Raw genomic sequence first — 19,353 nt, 5'->3', positions numbered from 1 at the left:
CAGAGATATAGCCAAACACATATTGTTGACATGCAACAAGTTTGTTTGCGATAAGTGCGATAAGTGCTAACAACAGTCTCCAAAATAAACTTCATGCAAATTTAACTTCACAGATAGTATATTCAACCAGCAGCATGTTTAGCTTCTATCTTACACCACTGGTTTTAATTGTGCTTCAGAAACTAATACATGATATACAAGATATGTCATGATATACATGATATAAAGGGATCATACATGCAGGTTGGAATAGCAAATGACGGTTTGTTCTCCTCAACCCCTTCCCCCCCCCCCCTAATTCCAACCAACACATCTAAAGCAACCCTGGCCAACTCCCATTGATGTGAAGATTACGTGATCCCGCTTGGTAGCAACTTGTTTTTAAATCCTGATGATTTTTATCAATACTACTCTTTTGTCCAATCTCCAAAATGTATACATGTACTGTATCTACTGATATATTATTTTCAAGTTAGGAGGTTGCCGAACATCAATTTCTATTCTAACTCACAAGCTGCTGGGATGTTGACTGCTAACAACATTGTGTTTTATTAATAGATTATCCTTCTTTCATACAGTTTGTTCTAAATAGTAAAGGTTCATGGTCACTCATATTTAAACTTCAGCAATTAAAATACAGTCACCTTCAAAGAACTGTCCATCTCTGAGACATATTATAGCTGATTCATACAAGTGGTGATTGCTGTATGATGTTGATGTTGTTGTATGATGTTGTTGTATGATGTTGATGTTGTGTGATGTTGACTGATTTCCTTGTTTATGAATTCAAAACTACAATAAAGAAGTCTGAAACTAGGGCAATCCCCAATTGGAACAGTAGTAGCAAGAATGCAAAAACATCAGTTAGGTTAATAAAAAGGAAGCATAATACTCTCAGTTTCATGTTCCCCTTTTTGTACTGTTCTGTGCGATCGTCCCTATATGTATATACTGCATAGAGGGCGCACTTTCATTTGAATATACACTCTTGGTTTTTTCTAGGACGTGGGAGCACACTCAAGAACAAAGAACAGTAGCCAATGCCTCGTTCACCAAATTATGCAGCTGTTCTATTACTAGGGTCTTGAACAGGACTATCCTCCCCCCCCCTCCCTCGCCCCAGAGAAAACCAGCCCCATAGCTCCTCTTCGATATAAAGCAGGTTGATTGTTTTTCGTATTAATTTGTTCATTATGTCTGCCCTTATATCATACAGTTCTTGTCCCAGACATTAATCTACTTATATGTCAAGATATAGACACTTTTTCAGATATTGAACCTGCTACCCTCAGATGACCTTTTAACCTCTTATCAACAATGCTCAAATCTTGGTGATCCTTTAGACTCTGATTTACAAAAAGAGCACCTCTCTACTATACTCACATTGATGTCTTCATGATCTATTCTTATAGCATAGTTTTTGCTGCTGGGGTCATTCATGGGCTCAATGATGGATCCACCAAGAGGTACAACACCCTAAAACAAAGGAAACAGGTTAAGAAAAATCAAAGCAAAAGACTACAGTACAAACAACAGTTTCCGAAAGCAACTGTTTCATCAAAAACGGATTTATACGTTTGAAAAGAATTCCCCACTTTGGCCATTTCTCTGGTGACAAAGAAAAACACAAATTCTAAATGAGGTTCACAATCTGAAAATGGCATTCCTGATATATGTGACAATAACAGCAGCCCAGCAAATGAAACTCTACTTAATACTACATCCTGTTAACAAGAAAAGATAAAGGAACAAACCTATAAAGTTGTAATCACAGCAAAGAGTTCTTGTAGATTTAGAATATTTATCGTTCTGTATACCTAAAAGAAACCAACAATTGCATCCTTTCGGAGAAAGCCTATACATTTATTGTTGTTTACCATAATACAATAATGCTTTTGCTTCCTCAAACAATTACTAACATTGACCTTGAATAACAATAGTTAAAAAAAACATCCTTGTAGGAACTGCAAGTCACGAAACAACAACGTAAGTACCTAACTTTAGTCTTTTAAGAAAGTAAAATATATACTTGTTTCACAATCAGTATGCTGAGCTAGGAAACACTATGCTAGCTGTTTCGCTGGTTTACTCCCCCAACTTTATCAAACCTGTATGTGGTGAAGATATGATTTTCTTTTTGTGGGGAGGAAGGGTGCTGGCAGGGAGGCAGGGGGATGGGGGGAGAAGGGAGATACTACATGGTTACTAGGACTGGTGTTCTGTCACTCACCATGTTATAAAAGTAGCATAATAATTCTCTTCCTTAAATTTCTACAAGCACCTGGTAGCTCAGTGTTTAGAATGACGTACTCAATCTTATCAAATACTTTTAACCAAAAAGTGTTTGATGATGTAGCATTATACAGTACACAACTTTCGAAAAGCTCTTGACTAAGAGTCAAAGTCTCCTGTGACTTTTGGAACTTCTCTTCTAACATAGGCTAATAGTGTATGCAATGTAAAACACTCCTTATACCTTATAGCTAGTTACATACAGCATTTTATATCACATGATGTACAGTGCCGGCTTCAAAACAATTCTAAAGTTTGCTTACTCTCAAAACATCAGCTCATATCCTAGTGCCCTGATTTTCATTTCTGAAATACCTCCTGCAGGGCTATACGCTGGTTCTAGAGCTTACTTTGCGTACTACAGTATTGTCCTCTGATAAAATATCGGAGCAAGTACGAAGCAATACTTCAAACTGTACAAACAAAGTGGAAAGACTGAGAAAAGAATTCAGCAAACTGACAGAATGAATGAAATCATTTTAAAATTATATGTGGCAATAAACTAATTGCAATGTTAATAGAGTAGAACCACATGGAACAACGGCAAAGGGGAAGAAGAGGAGTCAACTAAATCCACGCAGAACAATAGGCAATGAGAGGACGGGAAGAACAAGAGGAAATGTCTAGATCTAACATGTTTTCATTGCTTTGTTTTAACCTGTCCCTGGAGAATATATATGCTGCTAGAGTAGGATTCACACATCACACTGTCTTAGTGTATACACTGAATTCAGTTCACTATCAACAATACCACCAATCACCTTCAAATACTGAACAAATAAATCTATTATAAAAAACTTTGAAATGCTTTTGGATTTTATAGGAATGAAGATCACATGACAAGTCACATCAAATCACAAATCAAAGAGTGTAGTGTAGCGTATATATGTCAACAACTCACTGTAGGTTACACAGAGTTAAATTAACCAGGAAGTTGAATTGAGTATTAGCTTATTACCACACTGCTGGAATGTAACACACTGTGAGTCTTAGATGATACAAGCTCATTCATTAGACCAATAGTACCAACAATTCCATTATCAACAAGGCTGTTCCTTTCTGTCAAATTCATGTCCCAATCTTTAGGAAACTATTTCCCTCTGAAACTTCCTTTTAAAAATATATAAACCATGGATTGATATGTCTGAAATATGGCCTCATTGTGAATTCAACAAAGTACAGGTTCACTACCTGTTTAGAGAATGCTCCAATTGCAAGCATCAGTTTCATAATGCACATCTATGAATACTGGCTACTATAAGACAGATTAAACACTGTACAATATTGTACAAGATTATTATAAAGCATGTTATAATGTAGGGGACACTAACATCATTGAACGGCATGTTAGAGTATTGTACAGCATGTTACAATCATTCTAGCATGTTTCAAGTTTTCATTTTACAATATTGCACATCATTTAATATTACAATATTCAACAGTCCTGTTACAATTAACATATATGTATATTAAACATCATGTTACAAATAATATTATATCTCATGTGATGGTATTGTAATTGAACTTGTCACACAGGGTACTGCTTCTGCAGCTCATGTAATAATCAATTAATGTGTATAGCATGACTTTTGAGAAAAAAGAGTTTGAGAAAGTTTGTTGTAATTCGCCACCATGATCTTGAATGTTAATGGAATGGTCTGATTAGACTCTTTTACTGTTCCTCATATGAAGTAGTGCTGCGAAGATGGAAAATGCTGTCACTGCCCTTCCTCAGATTCACATTTGCCGTCATGCCCCTTCCCCTGCCTTTGCCATGATGCCCTTCACCATTGGAACCTACTGATGGCATATTTTGCTGGGCCTTTTTGAGGCTTAGGTAAAACCGTGTATATTGCAATCGTTTAAAGCAGGAATAGGAATTGAAACCAAACTTAGACATGTTTCCTCTTACATATTATACATTCTTACTTTTGAAATCTAGATAAGATATGTGATCCTCAAGCTTCTTTTGCAATTTTAAAAAAAATATTAAATAGCGTTTGTTTCTAAGTACAGACCAACCTGTCGCTGAAACTGTGTCAAGTTTTAGGAAAGAAGTGTATTTCTGTCCAACTGTAAACTAATCGTTGCAGACCATTTGAAATGTTCTGTTTGATCGTAAACAGGAAAAGCCTCACAAGGGAATAACATTGTGGTTGTCTCTTCAATTTAACATTGCTCTGTATTATGTTACAGAATAGAAAGGAATAGTTAGACCGGTATGGAGCAGGATGTCAATACTGTAGTCAAAATAAGCAATGTGGAACTGGCTTGATGAACTAAAATAAACTTGTGTGGTGGTAGTGAAAGTCGATACTTAATGTATTAATAAGATGTTGACTGACACTGCTGTTACAAGGAAGATGAAAAGATTGTTACATACTATAGAATATATATGCAATATTGCAACATGCTGTAGAATGTTGTAACATGCAGTACAATATTGTAACATGCTTTATTCATAATAATATAACATGTTGTATTTAGACATTGTTACATGCTGTGTAATATTGTAACATTTGCGGCAAAAATTCTTGCACCAAGATGACAGATATTCGTGTGATTGTGGATTTTATTTTCTGCTTGTACTATATTCAACTGTTTAGGGGTTGCGTGTGCATCCAAGCTGTCATGACATCGATGTTCAACAAACTTTTTAAATTACATACAAAATTCTACAGGAACGTTGCACATATACAGTATGTTATTTTACACATACAGTATGTTATTTCACAAATATGCTCCCATTCCTCAGATTCAGCAAACATCGAACCTAAACCCACATTTGGTCATGATTAATCCATATGTAACCCCTTTTCTTTCTTTTTTTCAACGAAAAACTACGCAAACTTGACTGACATGTTGAAGATATGATTCATTATGAATGAACAGTAGCACTGTTCCCGAGTATATATACTGTAGGGTGTATTATGAAGTACAGTAGAAGGAACTCCACTTCCTGCTGTTCATCTGGCTTTAATCTACAAGCTACAGTATATAAATCAAGATTTGTGCTGTCACAGTGTTGCAGTATTCGCTAGAGGTATGTACACACTGTGTGATCAAGTGTATAGCCTGTAAGCAGATCTACAGTGTGTTCTGTATACATCATACATACTCCCAGTTACTCTTGTACTTGTGGATGAGAGCCTTGTAAGCATATCTATCCCACTGTAACAGCTGAATTAATGTCAAACTGAACAAACAAGTTTCCCAAAGCAACAATTCCTGAGCATTACTTGATAACTCTTTGGTTGCAAATTATGCAATAGTCCATATTAGTATTAACATAACAATGTAGTACATCTAATTAACTTGTCCAGTTTCATTTCAAACAATGAAGTCATAAAGGTTCACAACTTTTAATTTGTTGATTTGCTTATAATTAATACTAAGTGGTCTAATATAATATGAAGTGTTTCGACGATGAAATGGCGAGAGTCTCATCACATTAATTAATAACTCTTCACTCGTTAACTTTCACTTGGTGAAAAAAACAAAACCTAGGTTGATGGTCTTAATTTGATCAGTTACAACTTAAAAACTCAGAAGGTTTGTCTAAATTGTTGCCCAGGCAACTAAAAAAAACATTTTTAACAGAATTTTGGAGATTTGTAATTTCAAAGACAACAGTTAGAACTGCTAATTATCACAAAGGACTACATCAACTGATCACAACAGAGGTCAACTACTTCATGTACAACCATATATCATTATCCCCTTAATGTAACACTGTGACTCATCAATTAGTCTGAGCAGATTTCACATACTAAACATATACAGTAACAGATATTATCTCCTACTTTTATCAAAAATATATCCACTAATCACAATTTCAGGTTTCATGTACTTGATGTACATAATTTTTTTCGATTTATAATTAAGAGATTTTATGTAATTATTTTAGCAGAGTTAACATACCAACCATCAGAGATGACACTCACCAACTGAATATTACATCGAGATTTTATCTACATCTTAACAACCTTCTACCTTTACTAGTCTAACTTTACTATTCATCTTTATGTTAGAGTTCTTTAACCCCTATTAAATACATTAATTAGTCAGATATTTACATGCATTGCTTTTAGTTTCACCAAGTAATCGTGGGACATTCAGTAGCTGTGGATATAGTGTAATATTGATGACATACAGTCACTGTACAAGTTAAGATGTGAAAGTAGAAATTAAAACAATACCCAAGACTCTACCAGGAAGACAACCTCAACCTGACAGTTGCAAGACACATTATTTATACATTATAATGTAAGAATATCAAGTCTTCCAAACAGAGGAGCAAATCCTTCCATCAGCTTTAAACCCATGTGTGAGGGATTGCTCATGATAATCCCCCTCCCCCCTCCCCACCCCCCTCCCACCCCCAACAGCTTAGCAAATGTCCATATGCCATTTATGGGAGATATACAGATGAAACTAATAAACATATCTGGCACATGGACAAGCCCAACTGGCCAAATACTTAACTTGTAAATTGAATTAAAGGTACAGTCTTCCCACTGACTGTTCAGTGAGCCGAAAGTACTCAAATCTTCAAACTCAATGATACACTACTTTAAGTGATCTTTACATGGAGTATATAAGTTGTGGATGACAAGCAGAATCTTACGTGAACTAAACTACTGTACGTGCCAACAACTTTCTCCCACACTTACACTACTGATATACTGTATATGGCTGAATACAACAATGGGTTAAAGTATTCAACAAGAACTTTGTTACAATTATTACAGACAGATATCAGGGAGATAAATCACACCAATTGGATCATCCTGAACTTTCCAACAAAAGGAGAGGTTCACACTTCACCTAAAAAATTAGGGTCAGGGTCACCATAGTTTGCAATTTACTAATATGTAATGCCAGATGGCAAGAAGTTTGATTCCTGTGGGCTCTCTTAATTTATGCGAGTCAGGTACACACATAACAAAACTTCATTGGCTGGTTTGGGAATAATATACAAAATATTATATTTAACTGCCTCCGCTCAATATATATGCACTCTCACCTACTGTAATACAAAACACTCAAATCTGTTGGCTAGGTTGATAGGCTGAGGTTGGCTAGGTAGATAGCCTGAGGTTGACTAGGTAGATACCCTGAGGTTGGCTAGGTTGATAGTCTGAGGTTGGCTAGGTATGTAACCTGAGGTTGGCTAGGTAGATAGCCCAAGCTTGGCTAGGTAGATAGCCCTAGGGTGGCTAGGTTGATAGCCTGAGGTTGGCTAGGTAGATACCCTGAGGTTGGCTAGGTTGATAGCCTGAGGTTGGCTAGGTAGATAGCCTGAGGTTGTCTAGGTTGATAGCCTGAGGTTGACTAGGTAGATAGCCTGAGGTTGGCTAGGTTGGTAGCCTGAGGTTGGCTAGGTAGATAGCTTGAGGTTGGCTGGGTATGTAACCTGAGGTTGGCTAGGTAGATAGCCCAAGCTTGGTTAGGTCGATAGCCCAAGGTTGGCTAGGTTGATAGTCTGAGGTTGGCTAGGTATGTAACCTGAGGTTGGCTGGTAGATAGCCCAAGCTTGGCTAGGTAGATAGCCCGAGGTTGGCTAGGTTGATAGTCTGAGGTTGGCTAGGTATGTAACCTGAGGTTGTCTAGGTAGATAGCCCAGGCTTGGCTAGGTAGATAGCCCGAGGTTGGCTAGGTTGATAGTCTGAGGTTGGCTAGGTATGTAACCTGAGGTTGTCTAGGTACAGTAGACATCCAGAGGTTGGCTAGGTAGGTAGGCTGAGGTTGGCTAGGTAGCTAGCTTGAGGTTGGCTAGGTATGAAGCCTGAGGTTGGCTAGGTAGATAGCCCAAGGTTGGCTAGGTTGATAGTCTGAGGTTGGCTAGGTATGTAACCTGAGGTTGCCTAGAGGTAGATATCCAGAGGTTGGCTAGGTAGGTAGGCTGAGGTTGGCTAGGTAGCTAGCTTGAGGTTGGCTAGGTATGAAGCCTGAGGTTGGCTAGGTAGCTAGACTGAGGTTGGCTAGCTAAGCAGGCTCAAGTTGGCTAGGTACAGTAGACAGCCTGAGGTTGGCTAGGTACAGTAGATAGAATGAGGTTAGCTAGGTTGATAGCCTGAGGTTGGCTAGGTAGGAAGCCAGAGGTTGGCTAGGTAGAAAGCCAGAGGTTGGCTAGGTATAGTAGATAGCCTGAGGTTGGTTACTGTAGGTAGATAGCATGAGGTTGGCTAGATAGCCTGAAGTTGGCTAGCCAGATAGGCTGAGGTTGGCTAGGTAGGTGGCCAGAAGTTGGTTAGATAGTAGCCAGAGGTTGGCTACAGTAGGTACAGTAGATCAAAGAGCATTTATAATACATAAGCTGAGAGGGTCAGCTAAGAAATGGGTTTCACTTTTTGACCGCTGATGACCTCATTAAACCAACTTTGACTTAAAACAGGATGCTTCATCTATGCAATATGGGACTTCTAAAGTATGAAATCAATCCAAGTTTCTTTTCTTGAGATATGTTAACAACCTGGGTTTACATGGTTGACCTATTCTGACTTCAAATGAACTTTGATCTCCACCAATAAAATGGAACATCCACATGCAAAGTATAAGATCCATCCCTCTATTTTGCAATGTATTCAATAATAAGTACAGGTTACGAAACCAAAATGGAAACAAAACCTGTCCTAATAGTTTCCTATTCCATATATTCATGATCATAACACCATCAACAAAGTACAGTCAGCAAACCTGTAGCCAAAACCACCATGATAAGTCATGCTCAATGACTAGGCGCCTAAAATACTTTCAATGTACAACCACATATAGTAGAAAGGTGATTTTGTTATACTCACTTTTTGAGAAAAGTATATATTGAATAACCTGAATCATTACTGACACACCATTCATAAATTACCACAAAGATGTGGTACTGTACACCACAACAGAAGGCTCTGTTTAGCAGGACAAACCTGCTGTTGCCCAAACAGAGACAAAAATCACCTGTGATAACCAGGAAAAACTCCCTCCTATTTACATGTTAGTTCTCATTATGTTTGTAAAGAAGGAATCTCAGTTTACCATTTATAACATTTGCATTTGGTAGAAATGTAAATATACTTTAATAGGACCTTGTGGTCCTGACCTTGTTGCAGTGCCACATGATCAATTAGTATTATCATCGCCATAGTAACAAGATAGCAATTACAGTATGTACCAACTACTGCCAACCAACCACCCTTTACCTTCCTTCCAACCCCAACCAACGGATTTGCACAGAATGTTACAGCGCAATAACATTAATGTTTAACAGAGACGCAATTCTTAGAGCAGACCTTTATTCAACACTGAGAGCAAATATAGACCTTAGCTACTGTAGTTGCTTGAGATAATAAAAGTTACATGCTGGGCATACTTGAAAAACTTCGCAAGGTCTTGGGAAAGTTCTACAAGGAGGAAGTGCGCAGACAAACAGGAAAACATATAGTTTACCGATTCTCCTGGGAGGCAACATCTGTACATTGTCACATCAGAGCTCCTAAAGTAGGATGGTATATGCTGGATTCTACTCATATATGTAGCCACTACTTGTGTAGCAACTGTATACCTTGATCACTGAGCAGTGAATACACAGTTAGATTGTACTAATGCATCAATAGTACCGTGTCATTAATAGCAAGTCAAACCCTTTAGTATCTGTAAGCATGGAGCTATAAACAGTTTATAGCTCCATGCTGTAAGTTACAGTCAAGTTACTAGAAATCAATTAACAATCCATTTTGGCTGCAGCCTGCAGTAGTGAACATCTAGTCCCAACCCTAATTGACATGTTCATGTATCCAGGCAATACTTTCAAATCAGTACGGTATGAATCAGAAAACTAATAGAGGTACTCGAAAGGCAGAACAGATGATGAAACAGCTCAAAGGACTTCAAAGTTAGAAGGATGGAAACAATTTGGGGAAAGGGGTGTTTAAAAGGTCCTTGACAGATCCAGAAGATAGAAGGGGAACGTGGGGACATAGAGGTGGGTCACCGTGGGTGTTAAGCTGACTACACATTGCATAAAATTACATACACACAAAAAACTGAGCACTGATTATTTTTATTTATTTAGGTTTTTATTATTATTATTATTATAATTATTATTATTATTATTTGTTATTATTATATTATTATAATTATCATCAGTTTGTACTATGTGTTTGGTACAATAGAAACAGATGAGGGAGAAGTGAGTAAGTAACCAACAGACCAACTACACCTTACTGAGCAAGAAGAGCTTTATCATAATGTTACTACTGTATGTATGCAAGGCACTCAAAGTTGTCAAGTGACATCAAAGGTATCTGGTGATAGCAAGTGCACACTACTGGATACTATCAGCTTAGTGACTGATTTCATAATGAGTTCAAACGGCTACCCAATTATTATTATTAAAATTCATGACTGGAGAGCACCATTAATATACCTGGCAGTGACTATGCCTGTCGTCGATTGTCCATTAAACTTCGCAGTGAGCTTGTTAACCATAAGTTACAGACGTTCGAGCACTTTAAATCTCAACATGTCTGTATATGTACGTACAGTACAATGTCTGGCATCTTACCTTTGGGTGGATATTGAAAAAACGTCTTTTATCAAAATCTCTCTTCTCATTTTCAGGATAATAGAGTAGGAAGCCCTCTTTGACTATAAAGAATCTGGAGAGAAAACAGAATCAATAAATTTGAAGATGAGATGTGTAGAACATTTATTATGTACTGGTATCAGCAGCTATTTCAAATTATGAAACCCACTAATGAAGGCCAATATTGTCGCCAACAGAATTGACAAAGCACAATATTATTGAAGAGGCTATAACCGACAGCTGTAAGGAAAATACTGGATAGAGATCTATTAGTAAGATGTCACACTGATGAAATTTATCTGGAGATCATTTGGCTATTTTAAGTTTATAATTATGTATTTCTCATGTTTTCTTTTTGGTAGTCCCATTGTAGATATCTTGCATGTGGTGTTTTCTAATGTCAGTATCGTTAACACAGTAAACATACTTCTCTTATCTCAAACAGGATGTGAAGATGTCACTACACCCTGCAACAAGGTCACATTACTGTATGTAAATCAACATACAGTTAATTCTTGCTTTTTTCAATGCACTTAAGAAGTTTGGTAATTGTATGTGTTAGAAACACAAAAATGAACTTGGAGGAGAGGGGGGAGCACAGCTAGGGGAATGGCCTTAAGAAACTATATTTACTGAATAGTGAACAGAAAGGTTTTCAGATTTATTGCCTTGTTATCTACAGTATGTTATACATGATTGTTATGCATGATTTTATACCTATCTTGAAATTTAAACTGTGTTGTATTTACACACAGAAAGTCTGAAGTCACAATGAAATGCTAAATTTCATATACCATACAAAGTCAATCTTTTGGGGTATAAATAAACCATATCAAAATTTTTAAGAAGATTACAATTTCTCTTTGACTAGACTTTTTTGATATAATTTTTGTGATGTTATTCCCTGGACTCAAAACCCATACAGTAGCTATTCTACTCATTAGCTTTTAAATATTGGATTAAAGGCTAAAATTCAAATCTTATACATAATGTGCATATATATACTATAACACTTGGTCTTACAACATACAGGACTGTAGCCTGTAGCTGTCTGCTACACCATACATTCATGGACCTACAAACACATTCTCACATGATGATTCACTGATGAAGATGTATTTGTGTCAACAGCAGTTGTTTGACGAGACCTACTGTTCAAAGATATGTTTGAATTTCGAATTTAAAATCTTTGATGGCTAAAGAGATATATATCCAGTGTAGGGCATTTTGAATATTATGGATTAATCACAAGTTCAAACATTTCAAAACAGACACACCTTGAAAATCAAAATGACTATAAATCATGTACAGTATTGATAATATGGTCAATTTGTGTGAGCAAAAGAAACCTCTTACTTAATCCTAAGCAATCTAAAGAAATAAATTTTGAGAACATTAACGTTAAACATCAAGGTCTCATTCAGACCAGGGATCAGAAAACTTATGTTCAAGGCTCCATTGTTGAGCGGGTATCTCATACTATGTACTTAGGAGTTGATATTGACGCCAAGTAAACCTTTACTATATCTAAAATGATGTCTAAGGTGTGCTATATTGTATCAACGTTGGCAATGCATACATTACTCCTTATTTTCATTCTAATGTAAGAGATAAGGTTTTCAACTCATCAATTCTGCCAGTGATTATGTATGCAGTTCCTGTCTGGTATCACCTTCTACTTGAAAAGGACAAGAAAAGAATCAGAAGTTTCTTGAAATACTGCTCAAATATATTTAATATCGACTATGAAAGCCTGGTTGGTAGAGTAAACACTGCTGCTAAAAATGACTTCATAAGACTAGCTAAGAATATACATAGTTCTAAAGATCACCCACTTCACTCCGAGTTGATCTCTCTGTGCAATAGAACCAACAAACTTGAACAATCTACAAAATCCTACTATCTTGCCAACTTTTAGAATTATGCTTTTTAAGAACTCATTTATCAACAGAGCAGCCATTTATATTCAAAATGGGTTCTTAGAATCTCTGTTATAATCTTTTAAATCTTTCAAACTTCTAATCCTCTATCTTACTGTATTTCTTATTTGTTCGCTTTCATAATTGTAAATTTTTTGTGTCCTATTTATAAATGTTGTAATTTATACTGGAATAAAAGAAAAAAATCAAGTGAAAACTTTTTCCTGATAACTTATAATGAATTGTTAGTTTGATGAAATCTTGAATCTGGCACCAGTATGGTTGGTAACATCAATTGTCATGACAACTGAGCTGATATTTTAATGGCTAAAAGTATTTATCTTACAATGGAATCCAGCTAATACCTCCATATGTGCTGTAATGTAGAAATGATTTATCCAAGTGTCAAAAAATGATGTTATACAGTATATTACAAAAACAAAGTAAATTTAGATGAATCCATTAAATCTACATGTTGACAACTGAAGAAATACTGATTCCCCATTATGTTATGCCTCAAGAGGATTGAGTTAAGTTAACTGGGACATATTTCCTGGCTTAAAGAAGGGTTTGTCTGGGAATAAAGCAGTCACACAAAAACAAAAAACAAAAAAAAACAGTCATAATGATCTATGTTAGGAAGAAGATATTATGGAGATAAGGAAAGGGATTTTCAACCAGAAATAGGAATTAAATTTGTGTCATTCCTAAAATATGATGGTCACATTGTGTCATAAATGTGTGACAGCAGTGACAGCACAACACTTGGCCAGCTGCTCGTTTTTACCTGGTCCCAGCTGAAGTACACAATACACTGTACTGGCAAGGTGTAAACACTACTGTACAACAGTGTACAATATGTAAACACTCAAAACTACAAGGGCAGGAAATGCTTGATAAATATATAACATTATATATTTAATATTATAATGCAGAAATGATAATAATGTACATATCATAATATGTAACTTCTATTCTACAAAAGCAAACTGACCTTTACCATGATCTACTGTATAAACATTTACTTTTGTAGGGTTGCAAAACAGATACTAACATTTCTAAGAATCATACAATAAACTACTATACTTTTTTATAATACTATACATAGCAAGCCTGTGAATCAATGCATTCCATGTTTCATATTTTCATAATCGGTACTTTTTTATATTACTCTATTGTGGCAAATGGGACTTGCATAAAACATAATTCATCAGATTTTTCTCTTTACACCTCAATGAATTGAATCCATTGTAACATCACCTTAGCATAAGGACACGGTTCAGGGTCATGAACTTAAGTTAATCTATGAGTAAGTCTATTAAACTTTGCAACCTGTTAACAGATTCTACTGTCCATAACCGTAACTGTGAAGGATAAGAGGGATTACACTGGTCAGCACAGGTTACTAATTATAAATTTTATAAACTACAATACCCGAATCTTTGCTCTCTGGTTGGGATGTGGTTACTCAGACTAGAGGAAACAGGTTTTATCCAATGATGACATACGAATTAGGATAACTAAAGGGGCTCTCCCTGACTGACTTAATAAGGTTCTAAAAGCCTGAAGTTTCTTTTTGCCTTGCAATCCTTTGTGCAAATCATGTGTACATGACTATTTCAAGTCTGTGCTCTGATTTTTCTAATGTTTGCTTCTTAGGTTTGGCCCAGATTATATTGTCCCCTCCAAGTACTATTGCATTAACAGAGAGGGTTTTTTTTTTTTGGTCTACTTTTGTTTCCTGTTGTTTTCACTGTATGTTTCATGTGTGGGTTTTTCCCCTTAATAGGTACATCAATCATGAAATATGATGCATGGAATTGCAGTGCAGATTTGATGTTTATGGATATTATGCCACCACAGATGAAACATGCTATATCAGATATGCATGCATGATCTCCATTAATGACATTTTAATGTGACACTTTGATCAAGTGTGTGCTACACATTTGGTGATAATGGTTCTTGACGAAGCATGCAATTAAGAGACTTATTCCACCAGTATCAAAGGTTATGAAAGGTTAGAAAGTGAAAGCAAAGCTAGATTTATTTATTCCTAGCATATTGCATTGAAAGTGAAAGCATTTAGTGTCACATCAGGGGAAAGGAAAGAACAATGTTAAAAGGGTCACCCAGAAGTGAGTATTACAGTTAGGCTTTGCACTCAGGACTATGTACAGCACCTGTACATCTTTCCCACTCCTCAGACTGTATCTCTCCCCCAGCTCCTCAAATACACTACTACCCTCTCACCAATGAAATGGTGACTTCTAATAAATAATAAGTCAAGAGGCTAACACTGTCCAAATTTGCATCCAACTGCAGTCAGGGATTTTAATTTCCTATACTTACTTGCCCAATGCAAAGCTCTCTTGTAAATCAATTCCATCCTGCTTCATACCTTGTGTTATAAAACTATAAATATTATGAACTGATTAAATTATCTATTACCTAGTGGATAAAACTTATGCTAAGAATAACTTACAGTAAAATATTCCTGAGATAAGCTCGACTTTATAAACTGGAAGGATTCTTCAGCTCTGCCAGAGGGAAGGGGGACCCTAGTTCAGAAACCCTGTGGCTACAGGGCTTGTGAGCCAAAATCAGGGAGAAAAGTTTACTTCAGGGAGCCACAGGGGAAGGGAGTATTTTCTTTGTTATGGCTACATATGTACAGCTGGGAGGGTGGTATTGTCAGGGCTGGGTCAGCCTTCAGTGAAGTCACCGTCCCCTCCTCTGGCTGACACTAGTTTTACTTTTGTCTTGTTTTGTAAACGCTTCCAGTCTGAAATTATGTGCTTGTCTTCTTCAGTCTTACTCTATCTTCAATCAGTTACTAGTCTGCTCTATTTTAAATTTTTGCTAATTTGCAAGCTTGTCTCTTCCCCCCACCCATCCCCCCCACCCACATCACATGTAGATCAAGGTCAAGGTCAAATTTGTGTTTGATACCATCAGTAGCAAGAACAACATAACACCTACTCCTCTTCTCCTCCCCCCACATCACATTTAGATCAAGGTCAGGTCAAATTTGTGTTTGATACCATCAGTTGCACCAACAACATAATACCTACTGTACTATCTGTTACCATACGTATATAATTTCACACAAAATGCAACCAGTGCAGTACACAGTTTATACTGAATTGTTTGTATTAAACAACAGTACTATTGTCTATCAAAATTACGAAAACTGAAAACCTCTGGAAAGTTTTCTAATATAAAACATGTACATCCAGCATCAACATTCAGCTTAGACCTACAGTACAATATAACAAGTTTATGGTAGGGTATCTTACATCCAACCAATCTGTGTCCACAGATAAAACTTGACGGTGGGAAGATCATGTAAAATAAGGCCTTACATTTTTGGCTACAGTCTGAACAGCAAATGTGGTTGTCTGTAAAAATGGAGCAACATGAAAATGACCAGCACTAAATGTTACTGTAGGATATATACTGTTGGTGAGATGAGTACCTTTGTAGGTTGGTAAACAGAATGTCACCAGCTTTGGGGATGTTAGCATTTATCATTTTATCTATTTGGGGATAAGCCCTATCTAGTTACAATGCAACTTGAATTGGAAATAGACATCTAGTCGTCTACTGGACAACCCTCACAGCTGCTTTTGGTTGTCCAAACTGAAATTTGGTTATCTCGGACTACCAGACTACTGTAGTAATGCAATACTATCACAATAGCTTCCGCTATTTGGATAGCACCCCTTCACCTGGTTGTAGTTCTTTCGGTGTACCCCTCTGAGTTATGGAAGACCCTGCCTTTGTTTAAATAGGATTTCCAAGAAAAGGATTCCATGACCACTTCTCCCTGTGGCTCTGTGAGATAAACAGGTTTAAAAAGCATCTTCTCGTCTTTGCAATATATATCCGACTGGAAGTGGAATACTCATTTTTCCTTGGAAGTTATGTGTTGCCACCAATCTATTTCCTTATTGGGGAGTTGTCATCTTCAGTATTTCTTTTCTTTACTTATATTGTTTACATATTTTGTGCCACACCCCTTTTTTATTTTGCTGTCAATAGTCAAGACAAGAGGCTATCTAAATTGTTATTGAGTGAGTTACAGTTTCATGACTAATTAGTATGTATACCCCCCCCCCCCTTATTACCAACTGTTATTTTCAGACATGTACAAAGACAAACAAATTTCTTGGGTGTACCCATTGCAAACCCCTACACTGCCAACTTCAACGAACACAGCCCCACATACCACCTCCAATTGCTATATAAGTATATTTGACACAATAAATTTAAATTTCTTTGGGTAGCTCAAGATTTGGTCTTTTATACAATACGCTATTACAGATAACATCTGAACACACCGTACAAATTGACTAGTAAGATTATATACATAGATGCAAATATACTCCACTATGGAATGATGGCTATCTTAGCTTTAAAGGACTATGAGTATGATCGGGTAATAAGCGGCGCCATGCTTTTCGGATAAATATCTGCAACCTTGGTTGACTTTTATGCAGTATGTTGTTCTGCATAGTAAATTGTTCATATTTAACTTACCTCTTAGACCATTTTGAAGCTTGTTGTTTTGCAGGTTTGCCAACGTTTGTTGGACCAAACGGCTTCTTCCATAAGACACCCCATTTTTGTACCTTTTGCGCAAGTTGATACGAGTCACCGTCATAGTTACCATGATAGTATATGTTGTCCATGTTTGACTTAGCTGAAGTCGAGGTGCACTCTAACTGTGATATTGTGTTAAAGTGTCGTTTGTGTTAATATCTAGGCTTTGCAACTATCTTTGTCACCTACACTACAGTGGACCCTAGTCACAATTGTTAAGTCCACAATGAACAAGCAATTGTTCTTTCCATTATCAAATACAAAACTAGTTTAACTTTGGTCTCAACATTTAAACTACTAGGCCACAGATTGAAAGTTCTCAGGCCTGGACGGACAAGTTTGTCTTATTAAAGATAGTTTGACAACCTGTTGGCTGAACTTAGGCTATAGGATGCTAGTTAAATATTGTTATGCTACGATAAGAATGTTTCGAATGCTTATAAGGTTATGCTTATTTCACTCGATCATTGCTAGTTATGTCCTAATTGAATCAACATGTTGGCATTCCTACTGGCAAGTCTCATTGCTAATATGAAGATAAAGTATAGGACTTGATGGATCACCGGGTTTAATTTTCAAGCAATATTACAAACTTTACACTGTGTGAACAACGTTGTGGAAACACTTAGCAAATGTTGTACAGGGTAGGCTAGTTCCAATGCAGTAATACCAAGTCCAGAATTTGAAAGATCGGATTCACTTTGTAAACAGAATAATTTCAAATCCTTATTAACCATGGCTCCAAGCAAACAAAATCACGATGGCAGAAAATACTATCAATAGAAAAACATCTACACGTAGTATTCAGTCGCACTTAATATCGGAGACGTTAAGGCACTGTGAAGTCCTCATAGTGCACTGTCCATGGTTTCCTGTTCTAGCTGCTTGTTTACGGTTTGGTCACACTAACAGACGTTATTTTGTACATATTTATCCAGTGTCGTGCGCATGTATGCGTATCTGTTCAACTAAAACTTCCGGGTACTAGCAAACGGCGCTATTACCTAACTACCGACACAGCCGCACTATATTTATTATACATACGGCCCTGACTGCTGAATACAAAAGTCACAACCGATAGGCCTACTGAATGAATGAGCTTTGGACTAGGAGTTTCCCTGATATTTTGTTGACCTACTGGTATTAAATAAACTTCTTAGCTGAATTGTGCGATATATATATATATATATTTCTGAACGTCCATTCCAGTGTCAGACTGGGTAACAGCGCGGGCCAATTAGGAGGAACCAGTAAAATACGGGATAATTGAAAAAGGGACTGAAATAAACATGCAAAAAACGGGGTTCTGGTGACAGTAGATCATGGTCCCCTTGGTGTGACCTGACACATGACGCCTCTGTGTACATCTTACACAGCGACTTTGTTAGCGATTGTCATTTTTACAAATTGCTGAGTAGAAAACCACAGCTTATATTCCCTTGTGGTAGTTGAAATTGTGTACTTGGTACAATCTTTAAGATAAACCTCACAACCATTTTAGGTTAGGTAGGCCTACCTTCACTAAATCCACAGGCTTCCCAGACTAAGTAAAGGCACCTTTGGTTCAATATTACGTCTCTGGCTACTGGCATAACTATGTGACTTATGATTATACAAGGGCGTAGGAACCGGGGGGCTGGGGGCGCCAGCCCCCCAGTGAAAAATGTGGAGGGGCGGAAGTATCATTCCCCCCCCCCGCTTCGCAAGTCAGAAAACCCCTTTTTCATTTACAAATGAGAAAAAAATCTCATTTGGAGCACCAAATTGCATCTAAGTCCAGGTGAAAATACAAAATTAAGTTTACAAAATGGAGTGGGTGTTGAAGTGTGCTATATTGCACCAAATTGCATCTGAGGACACCTGGAAATGCAAAAAATTCCAAAGGGGAGGGGGACACCCTCCCCTTAGACCCCTCCCCCAGGCCGGCCATCAGTCTTCAGCCCCCCCCCATTCAAAAGT

General features: G+C 37.0%; 1 protein-coding gene across 6 annotated transcripts in view; it reads right to left on the bottom strand.

Moving 5' to 3' along the window:
* The window catches only part of LOC139972053 (uncharacterized), a 46,630-nt gene extending 28,314 nt beyond the window's left edge, over positions 1-18,316 (bottom strand). For 3 of the 6 annotated variants that reach the window (XM_071978938.1, XM_071978940.1, XM_071978943.1), the window contains exons 1-3: positions 17,332-18,315; positions 10,850-10,943; positions 1,384-1,476 (exon numbers count right to left, since the gene is read on the bottom strand). In XM_071978938.1, coding sequence (XP_071835039.1) covers positions 1,384-1,476; positions 10,850-10,943; positions 17,332-17,483 — 339 coding nt within the window. In that variant the 5' untranslated portion in view covers positions 17,484-18,315. Of the gene's footprint in view, positions 1-1,383; positions 1,477-10,849; positions 10,944-17,331 lie in introns of all 6 variants that reach the window. The other 3 variants (XM_071978941.1, XM_071978942.1, XM_071978939.1) reach the window with 2 other exon arrangements.
* Positions 18,317-19,353: the final 1,037 nt, after the last annotated feature.

This window comes from Apostichopus japonicus, chromosome 8, assembly GCF_037975245.1.
Source record: "Apostichopus japonicus isolate 1M-3 chromosome 8, ASM3797524v1, whole genome shotgun sequence".
Classification (NCBI taxonomy): domain Eukaryota; kingdom Metazoa; phylum Echinodermata; class Holothuroidea; order Aspidochirotida; family Stichopodidae; genus Apostichopus; species Apostichopus japonicus.
This window is presented reverse-complemented; position numbering and strand designations above follow the sequence as displayed.